This window comes from Ranitomeya imitator, chromosome 6 (assembly GCF_032444005.1).
Source record: "Ranitomeya imitator isolate aRanImi1 chromosome 6, aRanImi1.pri, whole genome shotgun sequence".
NCBI classification, from domain to species: Eukaryota; Metazoa; Chordata; class Amphibia; order Anura; family Dendrobatidae; genus Ranitomeya; species Ranitomeya imitator.
In genome coordinates this window covers 59817515-59835205 of record NC_091287.1, presented here as the reverse complement: position 1 = coordinate 59835205, position 17691 = coordinate 59817515, and the positions used below count along the sequence as shown (strand labels likewise).

General features: G+C 39.2%; 1 protein-coding gene across 1 annotated transcript in view; it reads right to left on the bottom strand.

Moving 5' to 3' along the window:
- Positions 1–2182: 2182 nt before the first annotated feature.
- ADARB2 (adenosine deaminase RNA specific B2 (inactive)) overlaps positions 2183–17691 on the bottom strand; it is an 808988-nt gene continuing 793479 nt past the window's right edge. The window contains exons 11-12 of the mRNA XM_069729698.1: positions 17350–17528; positions 2183–2681 (exon numbers count right to left, since the gene is read on the bottom strand). Of these exons, the coding sequence (XP_069585799.1) occupies positions 2505–2681; positions 17350–17528 (356 nt within the window). The 3' untranslated portion in view covers positions 2183–2504. The remainder of the gene's footprint in view (positions 2682–17349; positions 17529–17691) is intronic.

Below are 17691 nucleotides of genomic sequence, written 5' to 3'. Positions count from 1 at the left end.
ACTGTAATGCACGGACTATAATGCAGGGACTGTAATGTATGGACTGCAATGCAGTGACTGTAATGTATTGACTGTAATGTACTGACTGTAATGCACGGACTGTAATGCACGGACTGTAATGCACGGACTGTAATGCAGGAACTGTAATGCACGGACTGTAATGCACGGACTGCCATGTATGGTCTCTAATGCATAGATTGTAATGCAGAGACTGTAATGTATGGACTGTAATGTATGGACTGTAATGTATGGACTGAAATGCAGGGACTGTAATGTATGGACTGTAATGCATGGACTGTAATGCAGAAACTGTAATGGACCGACTAATATACCGACTGTAATTCACGGACTGTAATGCACGGACTGTAATGCATGGACTGTAATGCATGGACTGTAATGAACGAACCGTAATGCATGGACTGTAATGCACGGACTGTAGTGCAGGGGCTGTAATGGACCAACTGTAATCTACCGACTGTAATTCACAGACTGTAATGTACGGACTGTAATGTACGGACTGTAATGCCTGGACTGTAATGCACGGTCTGTAATGAATGGACTATATTGCAGAGACTGTAATAGATGGACTGTAATGTATGGACTATAATGCACATACTGTAATGCACGGACTGTAATGCAGGGACTGTAATGCATGGACTGTAATGCAGGGATTGTAATGCAGGGACTGTAATGAATGGACTGTAATGCAGAAACTATAATGGATGGACTGTAATGTATGGACTATAATGCACAGACTGTAATGCATGGACTGTAATGCAGGGACTGTAATGTGTGGACTGTAATGCACGGACTGTAATGCAGGGACTGTAATGTACAGACTGTAATGCACAGACTGTAACGCAGGAACTGTAATGCACAAACTGTAATGCACGGACTGCCATGTATGGACTCTAATGCATAGATTGTAATGCATGGACTGTAAAGCAAGGACTGTAATGAACGGACCGTAATGTAGGGATTCTAATGCACGAACTGTAATGTATAGTCTGTAATTTATGGACTGTAATGCATGGACTGTAATGAACGGACCGTAATGTAGGGACTGTAATGCACGAACTGTAATGTATGGACTGTAATGCAGGGACTGTAATGTATGGACTATAATGCATGGACTGTAATACAGGGACTGTAATGGTACGACTGTAACGTCCTGACTGTAATGCACAGACTGTAATGTACGGACTGCAATGCACGGACTGTAATGTACGGACTGTAATGTACGGACTGTAATGTACGGACTGTAATGCACGGACTGTAATGCACGGACTGTAATGCATGGACTTATCTTAAGTTATCATATATGCTAATGTGGCAATCAGTTTTGGGTTAGGATACCTATGGGTCATTTCATACATCATGGTCCACACTCGAACTATGATACCTTGATGCGTGAATGCGATGTTACTTATACGCTGCATTAAAAATCCATTTGGAAACCACCCAGAAATTGGATTTTTAAATTTGCAGTATAGCAATTCACACGGCAAATTTCACTCCATTTTTTTGAAAACCGTTGGAAATCAGTAGGAAATTCAATGACAAATTCCCATTTATCCAATGTGGAATTTTAATTTTAATTCACATGAAAATCTTTGGCCTTTTAAATCTTCTTAATTTACATCCCATGTGAACTTACTCTTAGAAGTAGGATCCAGATTACACACTAGAAGGGAAATCCTCTCCATGTTGGTTCTCTTGTTTTGATATGTACTTTATATCCTCCCTATGTAATATTAACTCTGCCATTAAGGCCACGTTCACACGCTCAGTATTTGGTCAGTATTTTACATCAGTATTTGTAAGCCAAAATCAGGAGTGAAACAATCAGAGGAAAAATATAATAGAATCATGTTACCACTTCTGTATTTATCATCCTGTCCTGGTTTTGTCTTTATTGATGTAAAATACTGACCAAATACTGAACGTGTGAACTTAGCCTAAAGCAGAGAAAAATAATGTAAGGACATTATGGCATAATAAATATAAAAAATACTATGTGCTATGAAAATATCAATTCCACTTGACTTTGTAGCTGAGATTGTTGAGGGCCAGAGTTGACTTTACAATGAGCAGTATAGTATATAGATTTAGAAGTGTCTGGAGGAATCGGTGACTTGTCCTTTATAGTCCTGTTTTATAAGTAACCTCAGAAGAAAGTATTGGATGCATATTTATTACCATTCTGATTATATCCTCTCTTACTTAAGTTTTAGAGAGATTACCACTTATTATACTTTGTGACCGATCATTCAGCTGATCATAATGTCCACTACCTCAAAGTTGACCAAAGTTGAAGCCTGACAAATTATTGTCTCTGGTAACCCCAAACACGTAAAGCATGTCGTTCATTGATATTAACTGCATTACAAAAATAATCTAATTATGTATATTGATAACAAAGTTTGCACGAGAGGCATAAAAATTCTGCCAATTTGTATTGTTCCAGAAGAATCCAGGAAAAACGATAAAGATCTATCCCGAATTTACAGAGTTAGTAAAAATTGATCTTGCTCAGGAGGCTTCTTCACCCACGTGCCAAGGCCTGATTTCTGAATGGCTTTAAAGAGTTGTTGCTTCACACATTGGTAAGTTGGATTCACCATCTTGGCTTCAGAGTACACTGAAGGCATTTCTTCTTGACTCGGACTCCGTGAGCTGAGCTGTGTCATTGAGAAAAAGAAAATGAAGGTGATTAATATCGAAATTACTTCAATGAAATGGTAAATGTGACTGCAGACTTGTGAATCCTCACACTGTGCACACTGCGTCTCGCGAGAAGTCTCCAGCGGGTGGTCATGTGAACGCAAGTATGTGATTTACATACTTCCGACCACATCCCGACTAGATGGGCACGGCCTTGCACAGTGCAAATGAACTGAGTGAGGCCGGTCATGTCTAGAGAAATGTGGCAATAAGTATGCACATCACATACTTGAGGTTACGCACCCGCTGCCGGCATCAAAAATTCTCACAGCACGCAGTGCGCACAATATGAGGATTCACAAGTATTCCGAGTGACTTCCGACTTGTAGCTTAGGACTGGACAACTTTAATTAAAAGAACTTTTAAAAATAAAACTAATTTGTAAATTACTTCAATAAAAAATATTTCAGCATTTGAGACACAGCTATATGGTAAATACCTTTAGCCCATGTGCATTTTTGTAGGTAAGTGCCATCCTCCTCCAGGCCTAATGTGTGCTACATTTTTCTTTCAGCGACATGCACATGCTTAGCTTATTATTTTAATATGTTCTATTTAAAGTGGTGGTTCTAATTAATGATAATGACAACATCTGTGGGATAGGCTTACATATCAGATTGGTGGGGTGTGACGACACAGCATTTATTCTTAATTAGGTCAGATGCATTTTTATTCAGTGAGTCAAGAGACATAGGCTATTGTTCATATGAGCCTGAACATTGCCTCTTGAATTGATATTTGTTGCAACTTAGTGTGCTGCTATCCTTGGAAGACAGGGACGCAGGGTAATTGAACAATTGATGTTTTTTGATTGCCCATTGTACCAGTCCATGCAGCTTGTTTACCTGCAAACCCTGAAGGATAAATTATGCAAGTTGATTGAATACTCGAACAAAGAGAGGTGACCTCATCCCACCTTCCCCGTTGAAATGTGCATGATGGCCTGAAGGACAGTTGTGAACTATAAAAGGGATTGGATTCTGTTCCCAGATAGATTCTACAGGATGCCAGCTTAAGGGACCACAGCTCTAGCTACAGGTCTGCTCCTTTGACCATCACTGAACCCTTAAAGGTGTTCGAAGAATTTAGGTTGGGACAATCAGGTCGCCTGACCCCATGGAGATGTTCGGAGAAGACAAATTGGGACAATCAGGTTGCCTGGCCCAATGGAGACATTTGGAATACAACATTGCCCATGGCTAAGACCTACACTATTCATGGAAGAAAACAGACAACATATTATAGAAAGACTCTTATGAAATGTACAACTTGCACTCCTGATATAAATTCAGATGATAAAAGCTCTGTTTCATTAAAATTTCATACAATGTATAAAATACATTTAGATTTTCTAATATTAGGATTTTTTTTAAATACTATTATTTTCAATTATAACTTAGTTTGGTCATATTTGGCTATATTGATGGAAAAATACAAAAGTTATGGCTCTTGGAAGAATGAAAAGAAAAAACAAAAATTAAAAAAATGGCAAAATGGAGTGAAGGGGATAATATAAAATGTCAATATGACGTCCTATCTCTACCGTATTTAATCTAGAATCTTGATGTTCTAAAAGACAATATGATGGCAATGGACGACCGAGAGGATAGAAGTCTTTAGGAGATTTTTATTGTCAAAAAACTGAATTAGAGTTTAAGGATGGGGCTACATGGTGACGTTCGATTTGCCATGTTGAATGGTCAGAAATCGCTTTGTGCCTCTGTGATGCAAGTGAATGTGGTTTTGACTTATAACCCTCATGAGGAGCTGGTCCTAATCAGTGATTATCAGTCTTTCCAGTATGCATGTTGTGATGCAGTGACCCATGTGACCCGGTATGTGTCGCAGAGGGAGTCTGCACTGTAAGCCTGAAGTAAGGTTGTTCTGGAACCTGTAGTCCCACAAGTATTTGTGTTTGCTTACTTAGAAGGGAGGCTGCAGGGTTAGCTGGTGAGCTGGGTGGGACTGGCTTACCACACACACCTCCCACCTATGGGGGTGGTTACAGCTACATAATGTGACCAGGACTTGGTCACATGGTTCAGAGTGCATGGCCTTTGTGTTGGAATGTCCTGGAGTGGACTGGATTCCTGGAAGCACCTGGTGAGGCTAAGGACTGAATGGTCAGTGTGTTGGAATGTCCTGAAGTGGACTGGAATCCTGGAAGCACATGGTGAGACCATGGACTGAAGGCCTGTGTGTTGGATGTGCCTGGAACTGGACTTCCTGACTAGCACACGGAGAGGCCGTATCTGCAGAGCCTGGGATGGCTATTGTGTTGGGGAAACTACAGTTCCTACTGTGGGTCTGGACTATCTGAGGTGCCCTGGTCACAAGCCCAGTGAGGCAGCTTTCCCCTGGGAACCAGGACTGACAGGAGTGGAGCCGGAGCTCCTGTAAGGTAAATCCAGATAAAGGGGGTTACGGGCAGAGACATATCTGCCATTGAAACAGACTGCCGGTGGTTAATGTGTTCCATTGATATAAATAATAAACTGTTCGTGGTGCGGTTTATGATGTCTAATAAACCGGATAGACTGTTTATGTGGAGAAACCGTGCCTGAGTGCTTAATCCCGTTGCCAAGCGAGTTTCCCAACACACTCAGGTAGCGCTATCTCACAATGTATACAGAGATAGCTGTATAGATACAGTTCTAAGGCATATTATTAATCAAATTAATTTTGCATCTGATAATATTTATTTTACTTGCTTATATGGCGGCATTCATTCTACAATGCTTTAAATAATAATAATTATAATAATAATGATAAATATTATTATTATTATTATTAATAAAATAAAGTATTTTTATCGTACTTCGGGGGGGAAGAGATAACATTTGACATTCAAACTGCCATATGTCATAATGGTTTCTAACTAATAATTGTTTTAATTTTGATATTATTTTTCATTTTTGATTTTTAAATGAGTAAGACATTGATATTTGTCCAACGAAAAGCTTTAACATCAGAACATCTGGTTTTGACCTCGACTTCTAAAAGAAGAAGGGGTTTTGTGAGTCCACAGATAAGAAAACTTCTTAAACATCCAACGATTGATGAAGCTGAATGACCGTGAACTAGACGTAACGGTTTCCATCAAAGGGTTCATGGGTTTCTAGGAAACAGAAACGAAGACAAATATGTTTCCATGATGAAAATCTGCTGGAGAACTGGATTCTTTATAATTTATTTCTGCACTTTTATCTGGACTTTTTTCCAAAAACTTAGTGCTTAAAAATTTCTGCTTTTAATTAGCACTAAATAAAAAGGGTCATATCTATGGAACTGGGTGGCGGATATAAAAAATAAAAAAAAACTAAAGGAATAAAAACTGTCCATTTTTCACTTAATGATAGGTCCACATTAAACTTTTTTGTTTCATTCTTATTGGTATTTTTTTTAATTTATTTCATTGGACATATGTTACTGGTCTGTAGCTAAATACAGAAAAATCTTCATTCACAGTGTTCTTGGGGATTTTGTAGCATTTTTTGGTCAATGACAGTTTGTTATAAAATTCTGCTGGATGTAGATATGGATTTTTATAGGAATTCCTCCTACAGGTTTACAAATGTTTTAAAGCATAAAACTGTGAAAGAGCCCTAATAATTTATGAGATTGTGAAAATCCTTGATTTTTTAGATTTGATTCTATGACTTATTGATAACTAGTAGAGATGAACAAACCCGAACTTAAAAGTTTGAGGTTCGTAGCGGACAGTTAGTGTCCCTTGCTAAACACCCAACATGGACTTCTCCTGGACGTCTGTTGCAATGTTTGGAGTTCTGGGGGAAGTCCAGGAGGATAGAGAGAGAGAGAGAGATTTTCCAGCTCAAAAGTTCGGGTCCTCATTGTTTTCAATGGCATTCGGGTTCTGGTTGAAGTTTAGGTACAGTTCTGGTACCTGAACTGAACTTTGGAATAAAGTTTGTGTTAGGTATCAGAACTCGAACCTAATAACTAGGGATGAGCGGACCCATGGAAGATCGGTTCTGGTACCTGACCTGAACTTTATTCCAAAGCTCAATTCAGTTACCAGAACTGCGCTCGAACTTGAACCAGAACCTGAACCCCATTGAAAATAGTTTGGACCCGAACTTTTGAGCTGGAAAATATTCTCTCTCTCTCTGTAATGGCTTTCCCCCAGAATTCCGAACACTGCAACAGACGTCCGGGAGAAGTCCATGTTCGACGTTTAGCACCTCACTATTGATAACAATTATACATAGGGTTGAGATTACCCATGGAAGTTTGGGTTCTGGTACCAGACCCAAATCACTCTCTCATTTTCTCTTTTTCTCTTTCTTTCTCTAATTTTGTACCTCCGAACATTGCAGCAGACTTCTGAGACAAGTCCGTGTTTGGCGCTTAGCATTGGACACTAACTGTCCGGTATGAACCCCGAACGTTTAAGTTCAGGTTCACACAGATCCAATTACCGGTATATATAAATCATTATTTCAGTTTCAGTAACTAACACTATTATTTTTTTGTTGTCTAGTGAAATTCTATACGCTTTTTCACCATCCTTTCTATAACATTGTCTTATGCTGTCATCCATATCAGTTATAATCTTTATCTTCCACTAGATAAAAATCTGTACCGGAAATGTCACTTTTTACAAAATGCACTTTTGGATTGCAGAGTTGTGTGCAGACCATACTTGAAAAAGCGTTCTGAAAACGCTCAAAAGAAAAAAAATATGCATTTCTATATAAAATTGACTCGAAGTTCATATGGTTAGCATTTGAACGTCTTTTAAGCACTTCAGGTTTCAAAAGAAGTGACAAAAAGAATTGACCTGACCATTTTTCAGGCATCTGCAGCTTGAAAGACACTTAATACTTGACAATACAAGGCAATCAGAAGGCCCAAAAGATGACCCGGAGCAACTTTGTGTTTTCCTAGTGTTTTAGCTCCAGACTTCATTGTTGAATGGAGGAAAAAACAACTGAAAAACAGCAGTGAAAAAGGCGACCCAAAAACGATGAAAAAACGATTGAAAAACCACCAGCAATCAAAAAAAAGCACTCTAGAAACAATCAAAAAGATGCAAACAAAAAATGCTTCATGATAAAAAAAAGTTGACTTTAGCCTTTTAACTATGGATTACATGTGCGATTTTTCTACAGTAGATATTTAATTAAATTAGTTTTATTCAACGAAAACACTGCAAAAAATTTTGTTGCTTTTTTGTGGGCATTTTTTCATTTTCTCAATTCTTTTTATGAATGATAAAAACACTGCAAAATCTTTTGTTGCATTTTTTCCGGTATTTTTTTTTTTAACTTTCTTATTTTCTGAGAAGGAAAAAATGCTGCAAAATGCTGAAAGAATTGACATGCTGCGGATTTAAAAAATGCCGTAGTGCTCAAATTTAGTTGGGGAAAAAAAGCTAATTGTGTGCAAAAGATTTCTGAAACTGTTTCTGGTACTACAAAAAGCAGCTTTTAGGCTGGTTTCACATTTGCGTTTTTTTTTTGCGTTTTTGCAGTAAAAAATGCAAAAAAAGCATGCTTTTTCCCCCTATATTTAACATTAAAAATGCATGCTTTTTTTTGCATGCGTTTTGATGCATTTTTGCAACGCATGCATTTTTTCTCTGCATGCGTTGTGTTGCAGAAATGCAACATGTAGTAATTTTTGCATGCGTTTTTTCGCGGCAAAAAAAACTATTGATGTCTATGTAAACGCACGCGTTTTTAAGCACATGCGTTTGTTTGCGTTAAAAACGCATGCGTTTTTATAAAAAAAAAAACAGAAAACACACTAATATGCCACCCCCCACCATAAAGGTGATAAAGGGATCCTAACCCTAAAGGGATCCTAACCCTAACCCTAACTCTAAAGGGATCCTAACCCTATCCCTTACCCTATCCCTAACCCTAACCCTACCCCTAACCCTAACCCTACCCCTAACCCTAACCCTAATCCTAAAGGGATCCTAACCCTAACCCTACCCCTAACCCTAACCATACCCCTAACCCTAATCCCTTTAGGGTTAGGGTTAGGGTTAGGATCCCTTTAGGCTTAGGGTTAGGGGTAGGGTTAGGGTTAGGATCCCTTTAGGGTTAGGGTTAGGGTTATTATCCCTACCCCTAACCCTACCCCTAACCCTAATCCCTTTAGGGTTAGGGTTAGGATCCCTTTAGGCCTAGGGTTAGGGGTAGGGTTAGGGTTAGGGTTAGGATCCCTTTAGGGTTAGGGTTATGATCCCTAACCCTAACCCTAACTATTTCTGTTTATAGTGGGTTTTTTACTTTATTTTGATGATTTGCAGCTGTCACACATTTCTCAGCATGCGTTTAAAAAACGCAAACGCATGAAAAAACGCATGTAAATGCATCAAAACGCCGCATTTTTTTCACCACATGCAAAAACGCATGCGTCAAAAAAACGCAGCGTTTGCATGCTTTTACATGCGTTTTTTTAAAAATGCATGCGTTTTGAAACGCAAGTGTGAAACCAGCCTTAAGTTGCATTAAAAAAAAAAAATTGCTGCAAAAACCCTGTGACGCATAGACTTCTGGTAATAAAATAAGCCCTGGAAGTAAACAACGAAGGCTCCCACTGAATGACAGCTGGCACAGAGCCTGAAAACCGTAAAGAAATTACATCGAAAGCATATTGGAAAATTGTATAACTTTTCATTTTACAATTGGTGGTCCACAACTTTAACTTTGATAGCCTTTTCTTAGGACAGGTCATCAATATCTGATCGGTGGGGATGCGACACCCCCGATGATCAGCTGTTTTCAGTGTTGACAGCGACTGGAACTGCCCAATTATGGAGCTGGACAGTGCAGCTCCTTCTACTGCATAGTGGCTGTGGCTGGGTTCTGCATATCCGCCCCCTGGTCAAATCAATAGGGGTGGATGTGCAGCACCCGGTTGCGGCCACTAGTTTGTCAACTGAGCTGTTCTGTGGAAGCCGCAGACAGCGGGAACAGCTGATTGGCGGGAATGCTGGGTGCACCCCAACCGATTTAGACATTGATGACTTATCCTAAGGATAGGCCATCAATGTTAAAGTCATGGACAACCTCTTTAACATTTATTTGCTGAAAACGTACTAGAAACCCGCCAATCATCTGCTACTGTTCATGTTAATAGGGATGCACCTTTTGTTTTCATAAAGGGAGAATTTGTTTTTAAAGCTCTGAAGCCCCTCTGCACTTTACCTGACAAATATTGGGACCTTTAAAGGGGACAGAACAAACACACATCTCCAGGCAGATCGCAGCTGTTAAAAGGTTCATAAGCCGAACTTCATTAGGCCTTGATCCCTTGTACTGCGGGGCGATTGTGTGTTGCTGGCTGACAAATGTCTTAAATTGTTGAAAGAGAGCAGTACAGGGGATTGCGGCTTTATGAATCCTGTCCTTAGTGACAAAATAAAAAAGCATTGCAGTGAAGCTCAGCACACCAGACATTACATAGTAACATAGTAACATAGTTAGTAAGGCCGAAAAAAGACATTTGTCCATCCAGTTCAGCCTATATTCCATCATAATAAATCCCCAGATCTACGTCCTTCTACAGAACCTAAATAGTAACATAGTTAGTAAGGCCGAAAAAAGACATTTGAACATTCCTGTGACTGATAACGCAAAGGAAGAGGGAAAGTCTTTACTGTGCGGAGAATCCCCAAAAGGTCTAATAAAATGTAACTTTTTATCAAAAATCACAGCGACAAAAAACCAAAGGTAAAGCAATAAAACACTCTTCGTTTCCTTTATGTTTTGTCGAAATCTTATCCATACGGGAATTTAATTGATATATTATATGAAGTAACAAGGGAGAGAATCACAAGTGTCAATATATCCTTTGCAGCTTAAGTAAAATGAATTATTTTGTCAATATCGGGAGCAATAATGTAAATCGTCGTGAGTAATGGAGAGAGCTTTTATTTAGGAATTCAATTAGCTCATTCACTGACTGGTTTCTAATTGCCAGCTTTAAAATGCACATAAATATTGGAAAATAGGATTGTTAAATGTGGTCGCAGAGATTCTTGTAGTTAACGGACTATGCAAAATGTGTTTGTCGGTTATTTATCTCTGTCTGTGGTTAGTACCTGATAGAGAACGGCAGGAAAGAGACGGAGATTACTGTTATTATAAATATTGGATACCACATTCTGCTCTGTGATAAACATTCATCACAATGAAGAGCGGAAAGGTCCGTGTAACGGAGAGATCAGGATTAGGCTATGATGAAAATATATGGGATGTGATTTCACTATTGTCTTTCAATCTCTCTCTAGTAAATATACTGAATTGGGACTAAAGGTTAAAGGATGTGGATGGATTTTTGTTAAAAAAGCAATTTTTCAATATGGTTTCATCATCAATTTTGGACCCTTGTGGCTTCCATAGACTTTAATGTATTACAATACATATCAGACTTCAGAAGTCTGTAACTCTTATCTCTCTTCTCCTGAAGGATCTTCTAAGCTGATTTATGGCCAAGCCAAGATTTACAGCAGATATGTCACTCGATTTTACAATACAAACCACATATATTATTAAGTGGTAGAGTTGGAGCAAATTGATTTGCACGACCAGGTCCATCAGCCACGACAGTGACCTGAAAGAGTTGAATGGAAGCCCAGAGAATTGCCCCTTACTTGTTGACATCCATCTTTCTGTGTGGCACTGTCACATCCGTGTCTCAACAAGGTGATTTAACCCCTGCCTTGGTTGCTAGGCAGCACCACACTAAAACCACTGTTGCTGCTCAAAGCCAACAGTGTGTGGGTGTTTAGATTTCAGATTACTGAGACCCTTTTCACTTTGTTTTTAACTTGTGTTTTGCTGCAGTGAGCTGGTAGGTAGAGTGGCACTGCAACTCAATCCCAAAGCATGATTGATCCACCCCCATGCTTAATGTTTGGCGAGATGTTCTTTTCCTGAAATTCCGTGCCCTATTTTCTCCACACATACTTTTGATCAGGTGCTGGACTTATGTTCTGCCCATTAGACATACAGATGAGGTTAAAATTGCTGTCGCCACATTAATAAGCTGTAATACACTGCAAGTGACGTCTAATGTAGTAATAACACCATCTTGTGATGTTTATTTGTATTACAAGTTATTTTTCTGTTAAGCTGTAAATTGAATTGTGGGAAAATCAATTAATTTTGGGTAAGAAGGTCCTGGTGAAGCAGTCATTTTGTAAGAAGCAGTCTAACAGAACAGTTGTGTAAAACTTTCTCTGCGTTATGTTACTAAAACTTCATTATCCTGGATAAAGTATATCTGGTATGAGGACTATCTCTGTTCTGTGGTGTTGTGTATTCAGAACTATTGTTAAATCAGATGGTGATTGCTACTGTGTTCACATGTACAAGCTTCATCTTGCTGTCTGCTTTCACTGTTAATTGTAAATGTCATAGTTATGTGATATTCTAAGCTAAATAACTATACCTGTTAGTTGTATTCTTGTAGTTTTAACACATCCACATATATTTCCTTTCATATACATCAACCTGTTGACTAATAAACATATTTGACTACAGAGAACAGTCTGCTTACTTTGGAAGACAGAGAAGGTTTATGCTGTATGTCAGATTGCACATTGTGAGAACGTGTAAGAAAACAGAGCAAATTGTTTCCAAAACTCATCAGGCTTGTTTAGATGTTTTTTTGCATACTTTTTAAGACTGAATTTTATGGTGAGGACACAGTAGAGGTTTTCTTTGTTTTATTTGTACAGGTGTCTCTGAACAGTAGAACAATGTACCACAACTCCAGAGTCTGCTAAATCTTTCTGAAGGTTTTTTGCACTCAAGCTGGGGTTCTGATTTGCCTCTCTAGTAATTCTACAAGCAGCTCTCACTGAAATTTTGCTTAAGGTTTACACTAAACGATTTACCAACTATCACGACCAGCGATATGACCTGGGTGTGATCGTTGGTAAGTCGTTGTGTGGTCGCTGGGGAGCTGTCACACAGACAGCTCTCTCCAGCGACCAAGGATCAGGGGAACAACTTCGGCATCGTTGAAACTGTCTTCAACTATGCCAAAGTCCCCCTGCAGCACCCGGGTAACCAGGGTAAACATCGGGTTACTAAGTGCAGGGCCGCGCTTAGTAACCCGATATTTACCCTGGTTACCATTGTAAAAGTAAAAAAAAAAAACACTACATACTCACATTCTGTTGTCTGTCACGTTCCCCGGCGTCCACAGGGTTAAAACTGCTTTCGGCAAGAGCGCTGCGCTTAGTAACCCGATATTTACCCTAGTTACAAGTGAACACATCGCTGGATCGGCGTCACACACGCCGATCCAGCGATGACAGCGGGTGATCAGCGACCAAAAAATGGTCCTGATCATTCCCCAAGACCAACGATCTCCCACCAGGGGCCTGATCGTTGGTCGCTGTCACACATAACGAGATCGTTAGCGGGATCGTTGCTACGTCACAAAAAGCATGACGTTGCAATGATATCGTTAACGATATCGTTATGTGTGAAGGTACCTTTAGTCTTCAAGACCTTATCTTGACCCCCTCTGTTTCTGTTAACTGCCATTTCTTAATTACATTTTGAACTGAGTTAAGGGCAACTTGAAAATGCTTTGCTATCTTCTTATGGCCTTCTCCTGCTTTGTGCGCCTCCACCACTTTCATTTTTAGAGTGCTAGGCAGCTGCTTAGAAAAACCCATGGCTGGTGTTTTTTGGCACAATTTAAGAGGAGGCTGGGTTTTTACAAAGCTTGGAAATTTGAATAACTTGGCCTTTCCTAACAATGACAGTGAGCAAGGCTTAACAGGCTATTTATGGTTTGAAACATTGGTCAACATTATGTGAGCACACAAATCTCCAAACTTTTGCATCGGCCCATTTTTAAAATGTAAAAATTGACTATATATATTGCCTAAAATACAAAGGAATGTGTCATCTTTAACTTTAGGTATTTTAGAGATAATGTCATCTTCAACTTGCTTAACTGTTCAAAACAGTAATTTTGACCAGGGGTGCCCAAAGTTTTACATGCCAAATTTGCACCACCTCTATTAAATAGATTGTGAAGGCCCAATTAGTACTTATTATTAAATCGATTTCTTAGGAATGATGAGGTGTACTTATTTAAAAAAAGACCATCATGTCAGAATAGATGTATTTTATAATCAGAATAGACCTAGGGGGTATGATTCCTTATTTCCAGCTGGAGTAGGGAAACTAATAGGTCAGGCAATGCTACCAAGATATGCAAATTAGCTCTTTTTCAGATCGACTAAAGCTACATTTAGTGCTGACTAGCTGCAGCGCTCACATGTCGCCTCCAGTAATAAGCGAGTATACTCATTGCTCGGGTTTCCAGAGCATGCTCGGGTGGTCTCCGAGTATTTGTGACTGCTCAAAGATTTAGTCTTTGTTGACGTAGCTGCATGATTTACAGCTGCTAGCCAGCCTGAGTACATGTGGGGGTTGCCTGGTTGCTAGGGAATCCTCACATGTATGCAAGCTGTCTAGCAGTCGCAAATCATGCAGCTGCGCCGAGGAAAACTAAATCTCCGAGAACTAATAAATACTCGGACACCACCCGAGCGTGCTTGGGCAAACCCGAGCAACGAGTATACTCGCCCATCACTAGTCGCCTCCAGTTGCATGATGAGTCTCGCATAGCAGCAGAGGACGGAACGTTTATCAGGGAGGAGCAGAGCCAGTTTGGTAGGCGAGTATCATTCTTTTTATCTACCTGGGCCAGTAGTTGACAATTCCTATATAGGTACATCACTTAGGGGTCTCGCTATAAGAAAGTGAATTTGTTAGTATCAGTAACTTAGTCTAGCAGTAATTTTATTAATTGATCAATTTTAATATTAACGTGTGCACATTGTTTAGAAGGGAATAACCTCAGAAATAGTAAGAAATTTGATTCATACACCTTCAGTCTATTTTTACTACATATCCAAACTCTAAATTTAACAGCTATTTTACAATTATGTATGAAAAACCAGATGTATATGATGGAAGAGAACACAAGATACAGGTAGCAACCCCGCCCCCCATGGGAATTAATATTTTTTTCACTTCATCACTGATTCACATTATCTCAGTGAAAAACCTCTTTAGAAGATTTGCCAGTAAATATATCACACAGAAAATCCCATTCTTGTGCTCAGAATACTAGGTATTTATCAGTCATGCAGTTAACAAGGGTAACCATGCAGGATAATTTTTTTTTACAGTTCATAAAATCACACAAATCCTTTTAAATATTAAAGCTGTTAAATAACGGCACATTTTATAGATTGTAAGTCCATATGGACAGGTCTTTTTCCTAGTACACAGGTTTTTGTCTCTGATGCTGATGTCTGAGTAAAATAAATACTGTACATAAATAAATAATGCAGTATCGGCAGTGATTCCGCTTCAATTTGGACTGGAATTTTGATTCATTTTGAAGTTAATTGATGTATATATACAGTACAGACCAAAAGTTTGGACACACCTTCTCATTTAAAGATTTTTCTGTATTTTCATGACTATGAAAATTGTACATTCACACTGAAGGCATCACAACTATGAACTAACACATGTGGAATTATATACTTAACAAAAAGTGTGAAACAACTGAAAATATGTCTTATATTCTAGATTCTTCAAAGTAGCCACCTTTTGCTTTGATGACTGCTTTGCACACTCTTAGCATTTTCTTGATGAGCTCCAAGAGGTAGTCACTGGGAATGGTTTTCACTTCACAGGTGTGCCCTGTTAGGTTTAATAAGTGGGATTTCTTGCCTCATAAATGGTGTTTGGACCATCAGTTGTGTTGTGCAGAAGTCTGGTGGATACACAGCTGAAATTCCTACTGAATAGACTGTTAGAATATGTATTATTGCAAGAAAAAAGCAGCTAAGTAAAGAAAAACGAGTGGCCATCATTACTTTAAGAAATGAAGGTCAGTCAGTCCGAAAAATTGGGAAAACATTGAAAGTGTCCCCAAGTGCAGTGGCAAAAACCATCAAGCGCTACAAAGAAACTGGCTCACATGAGGACCGCCCCAGGAAAGGAAGACCAAGAGTCACTTCTGCTTCTGAGGATAAGTTTAACCGAGTCACCAGCCTCAGAAGCAGCTCAGATTAGAGAACAGGTCAATGCCACACAGAGTTCTAGAAGCAGACACATCTCTACAACAACTGTTAAGAGGAGACTTTGGGCAGCAGGCCTTCATGGTAAAATAGCTGCTAGGAAACCACTGCTAAGGACAGGCAACAAGCAGAAGAGACTTGTTTGGGCTAAAGAACACAAGGAATGGACATTAGACCTGTGGAAATCTGTGCTTTGGTCTGATGAATGCATGGACTCTACATGCCTGGTTCCCACCGTGAAGCATGGAGGAGGAGGTGTGATGGTGTGGGGGTGCTTTGCTGGTGACACTGTTGGGGATTTATTCAAAATTGAAGGCATACTGAACCAGCATGGCTACCACAGCATCTTGCAGCGGCATGCTATTCCATCCAGTTTGCGTTTAGTTGGACCATCATTTATTTTTCAGCAGGACAATGACCCCAAACACACCTCCAGCCTGTGTAAGGGCTATTTGACCAAGAAGGAGAGTGGTGGGGTGCTACGCCAGATGACCTGGCCTCCACAGTCACCAGACCTGAACCCAATCGAGATGGTTTGGAGTGAGCTGGACCGCAGAGTGAAGGCAAAAGGGCCAACAAGTGCTAAGCATCTCTGGGAACTCCTTCAAGATTGTTGGAAGACCATTTCCGGTAACTACATCTTGAAGCTCATCAAGAGAATGCCAAGAGTGTGCAAAGTAGTCATCAAAGCAAAAGGTGGCTACTTTGAAGAACCTAGAATATAAGAAATATTTTCAGTTGTTTCACACTTTTTTGTTAAGAATATAATTCCACATGTGTTAATTCATAGTTTTGATGCCTTCAGTGTGAATTTACAATTTTCATAGTCATGAAAATACAGAAAAATCTTTAAATGAGAAGGTGTGTGAAAGTGTGAAGGTGAAACGTATACTGGATAGGTAAACAGCATGGAATTTTTTTCCAGCCCTTAGCAATTTAGCAAAACAAGGTCTAGTCATCCATCATTTTTGATGAAATTGCATGAGGTGAATTGCTAAAAAAAATAGTATTCAGTAAAATCCAATAGTTTTTGTAACAATCGAGGCAAATTGAATTCACCTCACACAGATTTGCTTATCGCTTATTATCCATACATTTTGTATATGTATGATGCATACAAACATAACAGTTTTCTAAAAAACATAAATAATTCCTAGCTAAACTAAATTTCTAAGTGTCCAACACTCCATGCATCTCAAAAGATTTTAATAAACTCTAGTGGCACACTCTAAAAACAGATGTAATCTTTGTCACTGCCAATGAAAAACTGGTATGGCGCAAAAGGAGCTGGTTCCTCTGAAAAGTAAAGTGCTACAGAATATGTTGGTACTATAGAAATAAAATGATCATTATTATTGGTTTTCACTTGTCATGAAAACTCCCTCCGTCATTGTGGAAAAATCTGGTCCAGTTGTTTGTTATCCATAATATTACATTATGTTTTTTATATGTTTAAGGCAAAAAAACAACAATGTTTTAGGTCGGCAAAAAATTGTAGAGGAGGCAAATTCTGGAAGTACCTTTTCACATAACCTTGACCACCGAACATATAGTAAGTGTTTGCAGAGTCTGGATGGACCGCCACAGCTTCTTTTCCCTGTTGTTGCATTAATAAATTCAAGATCCGGGCTTCCCATAATCCAATTAATGCTAAAGCTTGGAGATTTTCCTGGCTGCCGAGCTTGAACATTGCTTACACCTGACAAAAAATAAAGCAGAAAAAACATTGTTATCATATTGGGGTTGTCTTCTACTTTAAAACTTACTGTGTAGGCCCAAGGTTGGCAGTTAGAAAAAAATGTACTCACTTCACTGACCGGTGCGGCTCCTCCGCACTGCTGCCAGTATCTTGGCATATACAA